This window comes from Phocoena sinus, chromosome 9 (genome assembly GCF_008692025.1).
Source record: "Phocoena sinus isolate mPhoSin1 chromosome 9, mPhoSin1.pri, whole genome shotgun sequence".
NCBI classification, from domain to species: Eukaryota; Metazoa; Chordata; class Mammalia; order Artiodactyla; family Phocoenidae; genus Phocoena; species Phocoena sinus.
The window spans coordinates 6,477,389-6,495,143 of record NC_045771.1 but is presented as its reverse complement, the minus strand read 5'-3'; the positions used below and the strand labels follow the sequence as shown (position 1 = coordinate 6,495,143).

General features: G+C 47.0%; 1 protein-coding gene across 3 annotated transcripts; it reads left to right on the top strand.

Annotated features, from left to right (window-relative positions):
• Nucleotides 1–1,047: 1,047 nt before the first annotated feature.
• On the top strand, nt 1,048–12,790 carry GIMAP8 (GTPase, IMAP family member 8). Of its 3 annotated transcripts, none has more exons than XM_032642909.1 (6): nt 1,048–1,211; nt 1,641–1,826; nt 3,471–4,131; nt 5,760–5,805; nt 8,047–8,673; nt 10,381–12,790. In XM_032642909.1, exons 2-6 carry the CDS (start codon nt 1,759–1,761, stop codon nt 11,055–11,057), a joined length of 2,079 nt encoding a protein of 692 aa, XP_032498800.1. In that variant the 5' UTR covers nt 1,048–1,211; nt 1,641–1,758; the 3' UTR covers nt 11,058–12,790. The 3 variants fall into 3 exon arrangements, with proteins under 3 accessions (XP_032498800.1, XP_032498799.1, XP_032498797.1); XM_032642908.1 differs by lacking the exon at nt 1,048–1,211 and adding an exon at nt 1,339–1,507; XM_032642906.1 differs by lacking the exon at nt 1,048–1,211 and having other exon boundaries at nt 1,339–1,826.
• Nucleotides 12,791–17,755: the final 4,965 nt, after the last annotated feature.

Below are 17,755 nucleotides of genomic sequence, written 5' to 3'. Positions count from 1 at the left end.
TGCGGCAAGCGGGGGCCACTCTTCATCGCGGTGCGCGGGCCTCTCACTATGGCGGCCTCTCTTGTTGCGGAGCACAGGCTCCAGACGCGCAGGCTCAGTAGTTGTGGCTCACGGGCCTAGTTGCTCCGCGGCACGTGGGATCTTCCTGGACCAGGGCTCGAACCCGTGTTCCCTGAATCGGCAGGCAGATTCTCAACCACTGCGCCACCCGGGAAGCCCCTGTCTGATGGTTTTGATGTGTTGATCTTATGTGAATTGATCTAGTGCCCCAGGGAGGGTGGGGATTCTTCCTGGACCTGGTCCTCCCTACTAAGAGGGTGGGGGCATGGGAGACCCTCTTTCGGTTTCCCCTCCAAGGTGTAGCCGTGTCACCCCAGCCCTTGGTAGCGGTGCCAGCAGACTTAACTTGAAAACCAGAGGGGAGGGGGACCCCAGGAGACATGGCAGCCCCTCAAAGCCCAGTCCAGCCCCCACTGCTCCTCCTTCCATGGAGTCTCTGGAAGGCTCAGCCCCACGTCAGACAATTCATAGACCCAGCCTGGAGTGACAGTGTGAGCTCAAGGGCCTCTGCACCGTGATTGAAAGTCCTCTCACACAGAGGACATTAAGCTAAGTGAAAAAAGCCAGTCACATAGGACAAATACTGTCTGATTCCAGTCACAGGAAGTATCTAAATCATAGACACAGAAAGTAGACGGTGGTTACCAGGGGCTGGGGAGGGGGGAGCAGTATTGGCATCTAATGGGGCCAGAGCTCCAGGCTGTGGGATGGAATAGTTCTGGAACTCTCTCGGCACGATGTCGAGAACGCACCTGAAGCTGCTGAGCTGTACCTTTAAAGATGGCTAAGATGGTCAATGTTATGTGTGTGGTTGTTTTTATTTTTGTTTTTTTTTTTAGCACAATAAAATAAAATAAGGTCTTTTTCTGTGTTTCACTTCCTTCTCTAGAAGAAAGCTTTGAACGCTTATGGCTCACAATAGGGTTTCGTTTTATGAACTCTTGGAAAGCATCAACGTTCTAGCATTTCAAATGTTCGCCTAGCTCCGGGAAAGAACACTTTCTCCTGGGAAGCAGCGCTGGTCCGAGGCCCCGAGTTTCTCCGGAGGGGGCGTTCGGGGAGAGCCCTCTGGAAGGCAGGAGAGGAGCTGTTACAGGAAGCTGTACGGGCTGCTGCAGGGCAGACGGAGGGCGAGGAGTTGGTGGGAGAAGGTAAACTATGTCTTTCGGTTTTCACCCCAATCTCGGGAAAGGGCAGGGCTGAGCGGTGAATGCTGGGACCTGCTGGGGCAGAAACACCTGCTCCGGGCTCCGGGCCCTCCCCCCACCCCCAGCTTGCGCAAAGCCTTGAAATGCCCCCAATTGTTTTCCGCACAGCCGCCTGTGCCGTCGGCACAGCGATCCTTCTCGAGGGACACTTCCGAAGCTCGGCTGGGGCTCAGCCCGGGTCCCCTCAGCCCCAGCGGAGCCTCCGCCCTCCACCTCCCACCAGCCTTTGACCGCGCCGGGTAGGTGGGCGCGGTCCCTTCCTGGCTCAGACCGCCTTGACCCAGACGTTCTCACCCTGCGATCTGGCATCACTTCTGAACTTCCCCTCCGACTGCATTGGACACCTATTTCTAAAAGGCTCTTCCTCCTCAGAAACACTATGTCAGGAAGATCCTGACCCTGCGAAGCTGGTCCAGACCCTGCTTTCCTCTCCCCGCGCCGCTGCTCCATCCTCTGAGGGGATAGAGTAGCCGCTTCACCCAGCCAAGCGATGCAGAGACGGAGGCGCGCGGAACCTGGAGGTTCTGAGACTGTGACAGGTCAGGGGACAGGACCGAGGTACGTATGTGCGTGGTGGCTGTTTCTGTGCTGGACGTGAACATGAGGATGGGAAAGGCGGCCGACGCAGGGCGGGGAGACAGCCACCTGGAAGGCTTGATTTCAGGGGCTCTGGGGTGTTCTTCCCGCCCCAGCGCAGGTCTCCCTAGCCTGGGGGGGCACAGAGGTCACCCCCCTCCCCGGGGAGTCGTGTCTGTGCGCAGCTTCCTAGGAAGAGGCGGGTCTGGGAGGGAGCTGCTCGCCCCACCCAGGGCTGAGATGAAGGCCTGGAAGAAAAAGGGGGGTAGGTCCGCTCCTCCGGCATCCCCTGACTTTACGACTGCGACACAAAGCAAACTCCCACCCTCACCCCGGGGAAGTCAGCGGGAGCTGCCTGCCTCCTTGAGCAGAAGCGGGCAGGGAAGCTGGCCGTTTGGACACGGATTTTCCACATTCACTCTCGTGATATTTCCCAACCCTTGCACAATCAGGATTCCATTAACTGATCGTTGAAAGTGGTCAGTGTTTGCCAAAAACACTCTTTCTGATTTTATCTAAATTTAAGCCTCCTGGGCTTTCACCCATGAACTCCTTTCCTTCCTCCTGCCGGGCTGGGACTGAGTTCTCTCCAGGCTGGGCTCTGGAAGCTTCTCTGACCACCTTTTTCTGTGCACCTGAACTGCCCCTGACGTGGGACAAATCCCTACATCACTGGAAGCTTTGCTTGGGTGCCTGAAGCCTCGTCCCCCTTGGGCTCTATCCTGGGAAGAAGGTGGAGCCTGCTTTAGAGTCTCACAAGAGTTCTGGAGAAAGCTTTCTTTCTTTCATTTTTTTAAGTTTTTAAAAAATTCTTGAATTTTATTCTATTTATTTTTTTATACAGCAGGTTCTTATTAGTTACCTATTTTATACGTATTAGTGTATATATGTCAATCCCAATCTCCCAATTCATCCCACCACCACACCCTTCCCCGCTTTGTGTCCATACATTCGTTCTCTACATCTGTGTCTCTATTTCTGCCCTGCAAACCGGTTCATCTGTACCATTTTTCTAGATTCCACATATATGCGTTAATATACGATATTTGTTTTTCTCTTTCTGACTTACTTCACTCTGGATGACAGTCTCTAGGTCCATCCACGTCTCTACAAATGACCCAATTTCATTCCTTTTTATGGCTGAGTAATATTCCATTGTATATATGTACCACATCTTCTTCATCCGTTCGTCTGTCGATGGGCATTTAGGTTGCATCCATGACCTGGCTATTGAAAATAGTGCTTCAATGAACATTGGGGTGCATGTCTTTTTGAATTATGGTCTTCTCTGTGTATATGCCCAGTAGTGGGATTGCTATGTCATATGGTAATTCTTTTTTTTTTTTTTGCGGTACACGGGCCTCTCACTGCTGTGGCCTCTCCCGTTGCGGAGCACAGGCTCCGGACGCGCAGGCTCAGCGGCCATGGCTCACGGGCCCAGCCGCTCCACGGCATGTGGGATCTTGGGATCTTCCCGGACCGGGGCACGAAGCCGTGTCCCCTGCATCGGCAGGCGGACTCTCAACCACTGTGCCACGAGGGAAGCCCGGAAGGTACTTTCCTGTTGTTCTTCTATCCACTCTGTTTGTGAGTTGAACATTGTTGTGTTGCTTTTTGTCCCAACAGAACCAGTGGAAACCTGTGTCAGGAGAGAGAGTCAGAGCCGGACTGCTCCATGTTGGAACTGAGGCTTCTTCTTTTAGGGAAACATGGCGCAGGGAAAAGTGCCACAGGAAACACCATTCTGGGCAAAGCTGTGTTCAAGTCCAGGTTCAGTGAGCAGATGGTGACTAAAACGTGCCAGAGAGAGAGTGGGGCCACGCAGGGGAGGGAGGTTGTGGTCATCGACACTCCTGACCTTTTCTCCTCAATAGCTTGTGCCAATGACACGGAAGGCTACATTGAGTGCTGCCTGGAGCTCTCAGCTCCCAGGCTAGACGCCTTGCTTCTGGTAATTCCCATTGGCCATTATAAGGTGGAGGACAGAGAAACAATCAAGGGCATCCAGAAGGTGTTTGGAGCTAAAGCCAGGAAGCATATCATTATAGTCTTTACTTGGAAGGATGATTTGATGGATGGCTTGCTGGAAGATTACATTGAAAGTGACAAGTCTATTAGGGACTTAGTTCAAAACTGTGGCGGCCGATACTGCGCTTTCAACAACAAGGCAAGTGAGGATGAGCGGGACGCCCAGGTGAAGGACCTCCTCTGCAAGGTCCAGTGTTTGGTGGATGAGAACCAAGGACCATACTGGGTGAACTTCAGAAATGAAGACAGTGGATTCCAGGTGAGGATTCTTGTGAAGGTCTCCAAGGGTCTCTGTTGTTAGAGCTAGCGGGATAGAGGCACAAATAAGTGAAATGTTGCAGAGGCTTTGTTTAAAGGGATATTTATCCATAAACTGGAAAGATGAGGCTACTTTGAGTGTTATACTTTATTGGCAAATTAATGGATATATTTAAGAGCTTATCTGACTTTACCCCTCATAGTATTGGACACATAAATGACTCATTAGACCCTCTCTTCCCTTGGCTTCAGTAAAACTATCCTCTTCTTGTTTCTTCATCCTCACTTGCTACTCCAGAGAGTGCTGAGTCCTCCTCTAGTGACCTGACAGCTGGCATCTTCAGGGCTTGGTTCTCGCCCTTCCTCCCTCCTCTATACTTGTGTCCTCAGGTGATTCCACATTTTTACAACTTTGAGCTTCATCTGTTGCGAACAGTTTCCAAATTAGTAACTCCAGTCCAGGTCTTTCCTCTTGAGCTCTGACTCCTTTGTCCATCCAATTGCTATCTGACATCGCTCTCTTAAAGAATCTCAGAGTTAACACGTCCAGACTTTTGTTTTTCCCTCTTGAATCTCTGAGACTTCAGTTTTCCTCTCAGCTCTGTCAATGGCTGTCCTGCCCATCATGCTGTTCAAACCTAAGCCCAGATGTCAGCTTTGATACCACGGCCAGCCTGCATCCGATTTCCAGGAGATCATCGTCTTGTGTGATTAAGGCACCTGGAATCCACCTGCTTCTCTCTGTCTCCACTACCACCATCTGGTCCAGGGCAACCTCTTTTCTTGCCTGTACTATTTTACACATATTTGCATAACAATTTCCCCCTAATTTATTCTTGTGCCTTACCCTCCCCATCCCCATCCATTTCACACACAATAGCCAGACTGATATTTTAGTTGATTTTAAAAGTTCTGATTTCATGCCAATTTAAATGTTGGGAGTGAGGCTTCCCCAGGCAGGTGAAGGGGATGTTAATTATGTGTTTAGCTCTTCATCCTTCATTGTCTCCATTTGCCCATGTGGATGGGGAAGGTTCCAAATTTTACTGGATCTCACGTTTGAAGAAGCTTCACCTCTATACTGGGGGTGCAGTAAGGGAAGAAGACATTGGAGATACATGGGGAGCTTGATTTCCAATCTCCTCCCTTCCCCTGTCCCTCAAATGTACCACACATCCATCACTTGACTAGTTTCTTCTTCCAGGGAGTCCAGAAGCTTTTCTTAAGCGTCTGGATTTTCTCCAGGAATAGCAGGAACTCTGGGAGACACTGGAAAGAATTACTCTTACTATTGGGGACTGCGGAGAAGTAAAGTTAGAAAGTGCTTCAGGAACAATGCCTGGGTTAGATGGCATTTGTGGGGCTCCTCTGAGTGAGAACAAAACCCCCCTTCTTACTTCTGGGAAACCTGTTGCAGCGGCAGCGGGGTCTCAAGGTCAGCTTCATCATGGACAGGACTACACATGCCAGCAGCGACCATGACCATGACCATGACCATGACGTTCATTTGGCCACATCCTAATCATCGAATTACTCTGAATTATATACTTGTGTCTCCGTTCCTTTACTTTGTGAAAAGCTGAGATTTTAGGTCTGTGTGCATCATACGCCTCTTTATTTTCTTCCTAGGATTGTGTGAATGAAGCTACATCTCAGAGGGAGGACCATCCACATGGTAAGATAATTCTTAACAAAATGTTAAGCCCATATCTGTATTCTTTGGAATGCATCATGCATCAAAATGAAGTGGAAAAATTTTCTAGAGAAGTCAGAACAAAAATGCACCCCGGAGCCCTAGCTCAGGTTGGCGCCCACAGTCTGCCTCCCAGGGAACTGCTAACCCTTGTGAGTAGGTGCGGCACCCGCGCGGGTGTCCCCGGCCTTCCCTGAAATGTTACAGAGCTGGGCTTGTCTCTTGCAGCTTCTTCCCTGACTCAGCCTCTTCTCCCCAGCCTGGGACCCAGCACTGCCCAATTTTGGACTCCTACCGGGAGGCAGAAATCACTTCTTCATGGATAACACTAAACAGAATAACACCTGCAGAGTTCAGAGATGGAGCTCAGTATCTGTGTGATGATTGCCGTTAAGGGTGCATCGTGCACACTGCACACGTCAGTACACGTAGAGCTACCTTGTTCTGTTCAGTGGACGTAATGTGGTCCATGGTATGCGCATACGTGACAGATTCACCCATCTCTTTGTTGTTGGACTTTCGGGTTATTTCTGGGCCAGCTCTGTGTAAGAACTGAATATTTCGTAGTGAATAAGGTAGATGAGATCTCTGTCCTTGTAGGACTTCCCCAAATCATAATTAAAATTAAAATTTTAATGATAATTATTGCAACTGACATTATATGCTGGGATATATATATATATAACATAAGTTATTCAATTCTAGTAGCATATAATATATAATCCTCATAACCTCACAATATAGCCCTTAATAACAATCCTATAAAGACGGTGTTATTTTCGTTTTACAGTTGAGTATATTTAGCCAGAAATACGTGAACTTAGACAGCAGTAGGGAGTTAAAATTCTGTCGATGCCCGTCAGCCAAGACCCCCAGGAATATTCCTGTTACTGAACAAAACTGGGTGGACTGACTTGTGGCAGTGAGGGAATATAGCACATCATGGGGACCAAGGAGCATCTCAGAATGAGGGTGTTGGCGAAGACTTTTTATAGGATGTGGGCTTGTGTGAAGTGATTTGGGGGGAAGTAGAAACTCTCCCAAGGCAGCATAACACGGACATGGTGTCACGAGCATGTCAGCTGCTTTCTTTAAATGCTGTGTTCTTTCCCCTTCCCAGACTCGGGGCTCAGACGCTGAGGATCATCCTCTCTGATAGTGCCCTGGGTGATACAGGCTCGGTGACTATCCTTGTAACCGTGGGCTCTGTCATGTGCCCAGTGGGTCTGGTATTGACTTGGGATCATGGGAGAAGTGGTGGGGACAGTGTATGTGTGGAGAGACAGTTTTGTGGTGCAGGCTATTACAGTAATTTACTGAGGTATAATTTACATAGAGTGAGATGCACAAATCTTACATGTACAACTCGAGGGTTGTTTACATATCTACACATATGTGACATCATCTAGATAAAGATATGGGGCATTTCCATCACCTTAGAAGTTCTTACTGTCCCTCCCCAAAGGGAACCGCTCTCTAGGCTTCTATCAACATGGATTAATCTTGTGTGTTCTTGTACTTCAGATAATGACATCACGTAGCATGTGGTTTTGTGTCTGACTTCTTTCACTGAGCGTGTTTTGGCGATCCATCCAGGCTGCATGTCAGTACATCACTTTTCGTTAAATTGCCGAGTTGTATTCTATTTTATGAACATACTCCTGAGATGCATTTTTTTATTTAAGTTTTGAAAAATTGGATTATTATTTTCTTATTTGGATTGGCCGCCCTCCACGGCATGTGGGACTCCCGGTTTCCTGACCAGGGATCGAACCCGTGCCCCCTGCAGTGGAAGCACAGAGTCCCAACCACTGGACCACCAGGGGAGCCCCCCACTACGATGCATTTTAAACTCATTCTCCCCGGTTCTGCCTTAGCCCGTGAACTTCACACCCCAGTAGTTAACTTCGGTAGCAAAATAAGAGGGATCCCGAGGCTCATGACCAGTGAAGGCCAAGTTCAACATTTTCATGTTCCTGGGAAATCTGAAGCCCTTTATACCTCCCTTAAGTTGTTCATGGCCCTTTTCATGGCTTTCACTTTGATGGGTAGCTTCTGACTGGGTCTAGAGTTCTACTGGTTCAGAGGACCACTGCCATTCTCTATAAAATCTGACAAGAGATTTCTAAAATCTCAAAAGAGATTTATGAGAAATCCTAAAACCCGTCCACATCTCTGTATTCAAATGTAAGAAGAGACTCTGAATCTGTCCTTTTGTCCCAGGGCCAGGGGCGGAGCATCACCAGGCTACAGGAGGTGAGCCGAACCATGAGCCGTCAGCACTAAAGGTCCTGCTCGTGGGGAAGCATGGTGTGGGGAAAAGTGCAGCCGGAAACAGCCTTCTGGGGAGGCGGGTCTTTGAGACCCAATACAGCGAAAAGCCAGTAACCCAGAGGTGTAAGTCCGAGAGCAGAACCTGGAGAGGGAGGAAAGTTTTGATCATTGACACTCCAGACTTCTCATCTGCAAAGGATGTTGAACAAGACCTTTTGAACAACACCTTTCCAGGTCCCCATGCCTTCCTGCTGGTGACCCCACTGGGCTCTTTCAACGAGAGAGATCACATGGTGCTGAGTACCATCCAGAGCATTTTTGGAGATAAATTCATTGAGTACATGACTGTTCTCCTCACCAGGAAAGAAGATCTAGGGAATCAGGATCTAGATACGTTCTTAAAAAGCAGAGCTAAAGGGCTCTACGAGCTCCTCAAGGAATGTAAACACCGATGCAGCATCTTCAACTATAGAGCAACGGGAGAACAGGAACAGTGGCAGGTGGACGAGCTCCTGCAAAAAATTGTAAGCGTGGTGCAGCAGCATGGGGGCAAGCCGTGCACCTTCAGGGGGAAAGGTAAACGCTGTCTAGAAAACCTTTTCTGCATACTTAAAAATAGATATAAATGTACGGGAACTTTGTTTTCTGAAGGGCATAGCGGAGGTCCAAAGGACAGGTCTCTTCTGTTAGCCGACTCTTTCTCCTTTCTGTCTCAAATTTTACTAAATTGATGTACCTGTACGTGCACTGTCCTGACCTGGTCTATAATTGTCTCCTGACTCTTCTCCCATCTCTTCAACTGGATGGTGAGCATCTTGAGGGAAGGGGTTGGCCTTTTCCAGTCTCTTGTCTTCCCCACAGCGTATCTGTTGCCCAGGGCTTAGCACTCAGTTCTGGTGCCGAGACAGTCCTGGTTCATTGGTTTTACCCTTCCCTCCTTCCTCCCCTTCCCCCACCCCCCGCCTCTTCCTTTCCTCCCTGCCCTCCGCCTTTCTTGACCTTTTTGTTTACTCTCTTGGTTCTTTACTCTTCCCTCTGTTGGAGAAGGGGGGCTGTTTTGACCGGACAAGGACAGGGAGCCTGAATCCTCATGACGGTCGTGCCCCACATGGCACTAGGTGGGCTTTATTAGTCCAGCCACACTAACTTACCTACTGCTCAAGCAGAAGTCCCCTTGTAGTCCACTCAGTGCTACAAATTCTATTGACCTGAGCTGAGATTCTTCCCATTCTACTCATCCCGTTCTCTTCTGCTTCAAAGATCCTCACCTGGGAAGAACATCAGACCAAAAGGGGCATATCTGTTTGTTGTGCCCTTTCATATTCTTAATGGGGAGCCAGGTGCTGGGCAGCCTCCTAAAAGCACAGACATGTGGGAAAGTCAGGAGGGGCTGCGTGGAGGAAGCACGATTTGAAACAGGCTTTGGAGAATGGGTAGAGTTTGCATGGCTGAGTACAAAGCTCCAGAGAGTACACTAGCAACTTGAAGCAAGGAGGTAGAACTGAGCATCTACTTGTGAGAGGACAAAGGGGCGTGGTCTTGATGGAGACGAGGGCTCACGCCTCTAGATATGGGATGGGGAGTTTAGACCAGATTGCCGAGGGGGTGAGAACCACACCGTCCGAGGGCATGGAAGAGGGACTTAATCTATTTTTTAATCCTGTATGTTTAACTATGAGATTGTGGGTTCAGGATAAGCAATTGAATAATTTCTCCCAGAAGGAAGAACGTGGGATGGGCTTTCCTCTCTCTTCGTTTTGAGGCAGATATCAGTAACTTGGTAAAAACTCACAATCGAGAACTGTGAGACCTGAACGGAAGAGAGAGATCACAGTACAAGTGCAAAGTCATAAGGAGAACCCCAGTAATACATATTGCAAGATCTTTCTGCATCTATCATCTCATTTATAGGGAAATTTTTTTCTTTTTTTTTTTGCGGTAAGCGGGCCTCTCACTGCTGTGGCCTCTCCCGTTGCGGAGCGCAGGCTCCGGACGCGCAGGCTCAGTGGCCATGGCTCGCGGGCCCAGCCGCTCTGCGGCATGTGGGATCCTCCGGGACCGGGGCACGAACCCGTGTCCCCTGCATTGGCAGGCGGGCGCTCAAGCACTGTGCCACCAGGGAAGCCCCAGACTGTGTAATTTTGACAGGCTGTTCCAGTGCTTGGGGATGGAACTTTCCGAGCATCCTTTGCTGTGATTAATGGCAGTAGTCTTGACCTTGAGATGAAAGTTGTAGCCAGATCAGCCCATGGTCACGAATCTTTCCTGCTTTCTCTTCTGCAGAGTCCCTGTGCATTATCCTCGTGGGGAGGAGCGGAACTGGGAAGAGTGCCAGTGGGAACACCATCCTCGGGAGGCCGGAGTTCCACTCTCAGCTGGAAGCACAGCTGGTCACCAAGACATGCCAGAGCGGCTGGAGGGCGTGGGATGGGCAGGATGTTGTGGTTGTGGACACTCCCCTGCCCTGCCTGGTGTCTGGAGCTGAAGGGGGTCCATCCCAGGTCGATGAGGAGGTCACACGCTGTTTGTCCTACTATAAAGAAGGGAGTACGGTTCTGGTCCTGGTATTACAAATAGGACGGATCACGCGAGAGGACAAAAAGGCAGTGGCGGAATTAAAGACCATCTTTGGAGAGGAAGTTATGAAATACACGATTGTGCTGTTTACCCGGAAGGAAGACTTAGAGACTGGGAAGCTTGAAGATTATGTCAAAAACACAGATAACAGATATCTTAGGGACATAATTGAAAAATGTAAGGGGAGATATTGTGCTTTTAATAACAAAGAAACTGGCCAAGCCAGGGAAGAGCAGGCAAGAGAGCTTTTGTCAGAGGTTACTAACCTGATAAAGTGCCGTAGAGAGCATGAATATCGCCACCCATGGGGGAATGTAGGCAAAATAATGAAAAATTTTCAGCCCCCAAAATTACTGAATAATTTAAAAAGTACATTACTATAAAATTACTAAATAACTTAAAGGGTAAGTTAGTGTAGGAAGCCCCACATTACTAAATAATTTAAAAGGTAAGTTACTATAGCAAGCTGAAATGCCCGGGGTCTCTTTGAGTTAGAGATACCCTCAGGCTACAAGCATGGTGGGGGGCATGGTAGGACTGGTGGGATGGGAAGAGGGTCCATGACTTTGAGGGCTTGAGAGGTAAATGCATATCACACTGTGGTGCTTCAGCTCTTTGTAGGTAAATAAATTGTCAGGCTGGGGCAGGTAATAGGGGATAACAAAGGAGAAAGAAAAAATAAGGCGGGGAAATCTGAGCAAAGCCTTCAGAGATTAATTAGGCTGATATTAAGGATCAGAATCAAGTCACAAGAATCACTTCATCTGTGTAGACAGATCGGAGTCAGGACAGACACTGGGACTGGGGCCAAGGCCAGCCTGGGGTCAGAATACAGAGAGTCACACAAGAACCAGAGGATTCAGATACATGAAGGTAAGACAATGTCCAGTCAACTCCTGGGTGTGGCAGAATGGAGAAGCTGGACTCCTGTGGGCCTCTCTGATGCCCAGCACTGCTTGCCAGGTGCCCTGAGCTCTCCATCTCCACTGCGGCAGCACTCAGGGCCTTCCTTTCTTCACACGATGGCTACTCCTTACTTCTTTCCCCAGTCCAAGCTGGAATGGAAAGTGGGACCTAGTCTACCTTCCTTTGCTGTCCCTGAGGAAATGAACAGGAGTCTGTGAAGTATCAAAAGATTTTATTGCCAATCATTCACAGTGAAATAGACTAGAACAAAAATTAGAAGCATGGTAAAATTGCCAAGATTAGACGATCTTGCAAAAATTCTAAGTAAAATTCTAGATTTCCTCTAGAAAAAGTTATTGAGAACTCCTTTATACTTCTCTCTCTCTTTCCCTTTCTTTTTCCCTCTCTCCCCCACCCTCCTTGTCCCTGAGGCTTAGGAATTAGGTTAAAACTCAAAGAGGGGCTTCCCTGGTGGTGCAGTGGTTGTGAGTCTGCCTGCCGATGCAGGGGACACGGGTTCGTGTCCCAGCCCGGGAGGATCCCACATGTCGCGGAGCGGCCGGGCCCGTGAGCCATGGCCGCTGAGCCTGCGCGTCCGGAGCCTGTGCTCCGCAACGGGAGAGGCCGCAAGAGTGAGAGGCCCGCTTACCGCTAAAAAAAAAAAAACCAAAAAATCCCAAAAAACTCAAAGAGGTCAAATAATAATGGCTTAAACACATTAGGGGTTTATAGTGTCTTACATTAAGAAGTCCAGGAGTAGGCAGTCTGAGACCAGTGCGGCATCAACGTTCCAGCTTCTTTCTGCCTTTCTGCCCCCACCCATCGGCATGCAGCCTCCATACTTAAGGTTGCTTCTTACGGTTCCAAGATGGTGGTGTCCTACTCACGGCTAAGCAGGTTATATTGAGAGCTGCCTGGTGTGGGTGACATGTGAGAACTATGGAGTCTTCTCCCAGTTAGATGTAAGGTCAGATGTTTTCAATATTAACCGCTTTACACATGCTTTGAGGACATGATCTAGGACATCATCTGCTTTTTTAAAATTTCAAAGTATCAGGTTACCTCAAGATTAACCCATTTATAAGAGCATGGAATGTCACCATTAATACTTTTGTACTCTGCATAACCCTTAATACGACAAATTCTGGTAAGTGTGTATAAATATATTCAGTTGAGTGAAATAATAAAGATGAATTATATTATGAATTCACCTCTTCTTTCTGATTCCTATTTTTCTGACTTGGGGGAAGAGCATGCTTCCATGGAGAGGAAATGAAAATGTTTAAATACCCTGACTCTGGTGGTTTTTGCACCTTTGATGCCTGAAAACCTTTAAACTGGGTGACAGTCACTTCACTAGGCCTCTGCCAGTTCAGGAATCTTCTACTCTGAGCAAGGACAAACAGATGTAACCAGTATTAGAGCCAGGTACCTGGGAAGAATAAAGTCTAGAAGACATTCTGCGCCTCTTCCCAGAGCTTCCCTTCAGCTTGAAGGCAGGAACAAATCCCAGAGTGCTACCCACGATTGAGCAGGTGACACTGGACCTGCGTGAGGTGGGGAATGTGTGGGCTGAACAATGTGATGTACATTGCCAGAGGAGAGAAGAAAGAGGCAGGAAGAATATTTGAAGAAATGATGGCTGCGAACTTCCAAAATTTGATGAAAACCATTAATGTACACATCTAAGAACCTCAATGAACTTTAAGTAGGATAAATTCAAAGAGACCCACACCCATTAGAATCACACTACAAAAGACAAAGACAAAGAATCTTAAAAACAGCAAGAGAGAAGTGACTCATAACATACAAGGGATCCTCAACAAGATTAACATCTGATTTCTCGTCAGAAACCATAGAAGCCAGTGGTCCATAGGATCGTATATTCAAACTGCTGAAAGAAAAGACTATCGACCCCACATTCTTTATCTAGCAAAACTGTTCTTCAAAAATTAAGAAGAAATTTAAAACATCCCCAGATAAAGAGAAGTGGAAAGAATTTATTACTTGCAGAGCTGCCCTACGAGATAAGATCCTGAGAAAAAAGAACAAAGCTGGAGGTATCACGTTTCCTGACTTCAAACTATACTACAAAGCCGCAGTAACCAAAACAGTATGGTACTGGCACAAAAACAGACACATAGATCAATGGAACAGATGAGAGGGCCAAAAAATAAACCCACGCACATATGGTCAATTAATCCACAACAAAAGAGGCAAGAATATCCAATGGGGAAAAGGCAGTCTCTTCAATAAGTGGCATTGGGAAAACTGGACAGTTACATGTAAAAGAATGAAATTAGAACATTTTCTCAAACCCTATACAAAAACAAACTGAAAATGGATTAAGTGTCTAAATGTAGTACTGGAAACCATAAAAATTGTAGAAGAAAACATAGGCAGAACACTCTGACATAGTCTTAGTAATAGTTTTTTGGATCTGTCTCCTCAGGCAAGGGAAACAAAGCAAAAATAAACTAACGGGGCCTAATTAAACTTAAAAACTTTTGCACAGCTAAGGAAACCGTCGACAAAACAAAAAGACAACCTACTTAATGGGAGAAGATATTTGTAAATGATGTGCCAGATAAGGGGTTATTACTCAAAATACATAAAGAAATCATACAACTCAATATAGAAAAAAACCCCATGGGCTTCCCTGGTGGCGCAGTGGTTGAGAGTCCACCTGCCGATGCAGGGGACATGGGTTCGTGCCCCGGTCCGGGAAGATCCCACATGCCGCGGAGCGGCTGGGCCCGTGAGCCATGGCCGCTGAGCCTGTGCGTACGGGGCCTGTGCTCCACAAGGGGAGAGGCCACAACAGTGAGAGGCCCATGTACCGCAAAATAAATAAATAAATAAATAAATAAATAAATAAATAAAACCTTACTCCTCATCCTTCCCACTTTATATTGAAAGGTTGGAAAAACAATTGAACAAACATTGAAACATTTCCCGTGTATTCAGAATATTAAATAAACTAAGATGAACATCAAATGTGGGCCAAAGAATATTTGAGGTACTCCATGAGGTTTAACAAGAAGATATATTTGTACTTATTTCTGGTATCCAACTTGTTTTCTATGAATATTTAAAAGACTCAATTCTAAATCTTCTAGCTCCTGGAGAAGGTCTGTCTCTTTTTGAATTTTCTCCAACTGTTTTTTTTTTTTTCTTTTTTCTGTTTGCTGCCTGTTGTTTCAAGTTATTTGATTGCTTTTGAGACAGGCTGGGACCTGAGACCCTTTGCTACAATGCTGCAAACATTGCACCTGGACACACCTCTCCTCAAGCTACAAAATGCAAAGAAACTATATAGGACTAAAAATAACTGCGTGCGCTCGCAGTTGGGGCAAATTCTGGACCCAAAGGATACAAAGAGACCAAAAAACAAACAAAAAACCCCACAACTGCCACTTTTGAAGAGCCTGGAGCAAAAACAGGGTGTTGGGAGCAAAAGCTGTGTACTGTGCATGCCCCCTGCACTCAACCACCAGAGGGGTGGGCAAAACATCTGAGCCACCCCTCTGGCCCGACCCCCAGACACATTCCTACCCTCACCCTTGGGGAGCCAGCAAGCAAGGGAACCTGCTGTCTGTTCCCCTCCCCCCTGCTGCAGCAGGGGCCCCGATAAAGCCTTGCCTGAATTTCTCGTCCGGCCTCTGGTCAATTTCTATTGACTGGGGAAGGTCAAGAACCCTGGTCGGTAACACTTTCAGCTTCTTCTCTAGGTTCCTGCCTTTCCCCCTCTATCTCAGGGTCTCATGATGATGACTGAGACAAGATATTTTGTGATGTGCTTCCTGTTTTGCAGCTTTCGGCCTCATTCTTCTTTATTTTGTAGGGACTGTTTATGATATCGTTATTTTGCCTTTGTGGTTTCATATTCTGGGGTGGTTTCTCATGCAGCTTGAGAAGAGTACTTGTTTGTTTCTTAGGGCTGAATTTCTAAAAGTCATTCCAAACTCTTTGCTGGGTACTTCACTTAGAACTGCTTTGTAAATTACTCATTCCACTGGAAATACTAAGAAAATGTTTGCTAAGAAAGCGGCTGTATTTCTGCATTTGATTACAGGCTGTGCGTATGCAAAACAAAGCTAGTAGAATGCAGTTACATTGCACCCTTCCTCATCTGCAGTCTGTAAAACAGAGGCCACTGGTTTGAAAATATCTTTTTTTACACCCCGCACCTCCCTTTGTCTCCTTGATTTCCAAACCCATATAGTACTAATGGCTGTATGAAGCTTTCACTAGACTGCATTATAAAACCAGTTCCAAAGTGAGATTTACAATCACATAGCAAGTGGCAACAAGCAAATTTTTGCTTTGACAAGAGTTTGGCTAGAAAGTCAAACTCATCATAAATGGGGTCACGTTTTGGTAGTTGCTTTACTGCACTTGCTTCATTTGTTGCAGTGTAGAAGGATGTTTGTTATCCACAGTTGGAAACTGTTGTTTTGTCAACATCTGTGCTAGCTATTAGCACAGCAGTTGTTTTACATTCTATAGCTCTGAATTTTTATTGGCTGTAGACACTTTTGTGGCTAAAGTTTCATGATATCCACTAAAGTCAGGTGCAGATTTACTCTAATAAAATAAGGCGTACCCTTATTTTCAGGAACATATACATCTGATTGTACGGTTGAGGTCCTGGGGATAATACAAAAGCATTGATCTTTTTTGCCAACTAAATTTATATGTAATATATAATCGAATATAGTCATAATTTATTTATAACATTTCCAACGTTTTATTATCTTTCAAGAATCTGTGGATTGACAGGAGCTGGTTCTGCTCCATGTGACATTGGCTGGAGTTGTAGTTATCTGGGATCTCAATGGAGCTGCAATGTACAAGATGCATGACTCACATGGCTGGTCAGTGATGCCGGGGCTGTTACCCTAGGGCCCACATGTGTGTGGTCTTTTCATACAGTTTGAGCTTCTCATAGCATGGCAGCTGGGTTCTGAGAGGGACTGTTCAAAGAACAGCTTTCCAAGAACCCCCTAGGCTTTTCAGAGAGAATTGCTTGCACCTCAGTTTCCAAAGGAGAGAAATTCATATTTAAATTCCACTCCCTGGGAAGAGTATTCACTCCTTCTCATAGAATGAGGAGTAATTTAGGGGGAAGAACTTGGGGGAAAGCCTGACATCCACTGATCCAGACATTGGACTAGTGTTTTGAAACCGTGTACAAAAGTCCTTGTCTTTTGAAGCAAAATGCTGACTCAAGAGTGAATGATTGGGAAATGTGAAGATGTAGAGACAATAGCTGTTGGGCTGGGGAACTGGTAACAATTTAGACTATAATTCTGCCACATTGCAGAATCACGGAACTCCCAGTTCCCTGAAAGACATAGATAAAGGCCTGACACACATTCCTAAGTTGTTTGTACAGGAAGCTGACCCACCAGATGAAAACTGCTGACCACAAGCACATGGACCCCAGACTGGTTGGAACCAGAAGGTTGACGATGCTTGAAACTTCACCTTGATGCCAACCAATCCGAGAATTGTCCATGAGCCGATCACACCCTGCTCCTTGAACACTATAACTCCTCACTACCCTCTCCAGGGTGGGTCACACAGTCTTGAGTCTTGAGGGCATTAGCCCACCGTGGCCCCCTTTGCCTGGCAAAGCAATAAAAGCTACTCTTTTCTACGTCACCCAAAACCCTGTCTCCGCATTTCTATTCGGCATGGGTGAACAGAGGCTGAGTTTCTGCAACAGTTTCTTTGCCTCAGATCAGGAAGCAGGCTCCACATCCCCTCTCTTGTGTTCCTGGGTCCCCCTGTGCCCATGTGCAGTCTGCTTGGTGCTCCCTGTTTCCATGCTCTAAGTTGACCAGAGAAGATCTGTTTCTGGCAGACTCAGGTTAGTCTCTCCTCCTCAGGCTTACTCTCCCGAGTCTCACATGGTCCGGATGTTTGTTAGACCAGCTCTGGACCAGCCCTCTCCCATTCAGGGAGGTGGTTTGCGAAATGCCATTATGACCTTTGATTCCTGCTGCACTTCTTCATCCCTAGGGATGAAGAGCCCATCACTAGGGGGCTCTGTGCTTTGGATGAAAAGGTGATAATTGGCCCAGTTGACTCGCCTTTTTTTTTTTCCAAATCCAAAATGTATTGATTTAATATATTCATCACAAGGGCTCAACCAGAGACTTAAAATTAA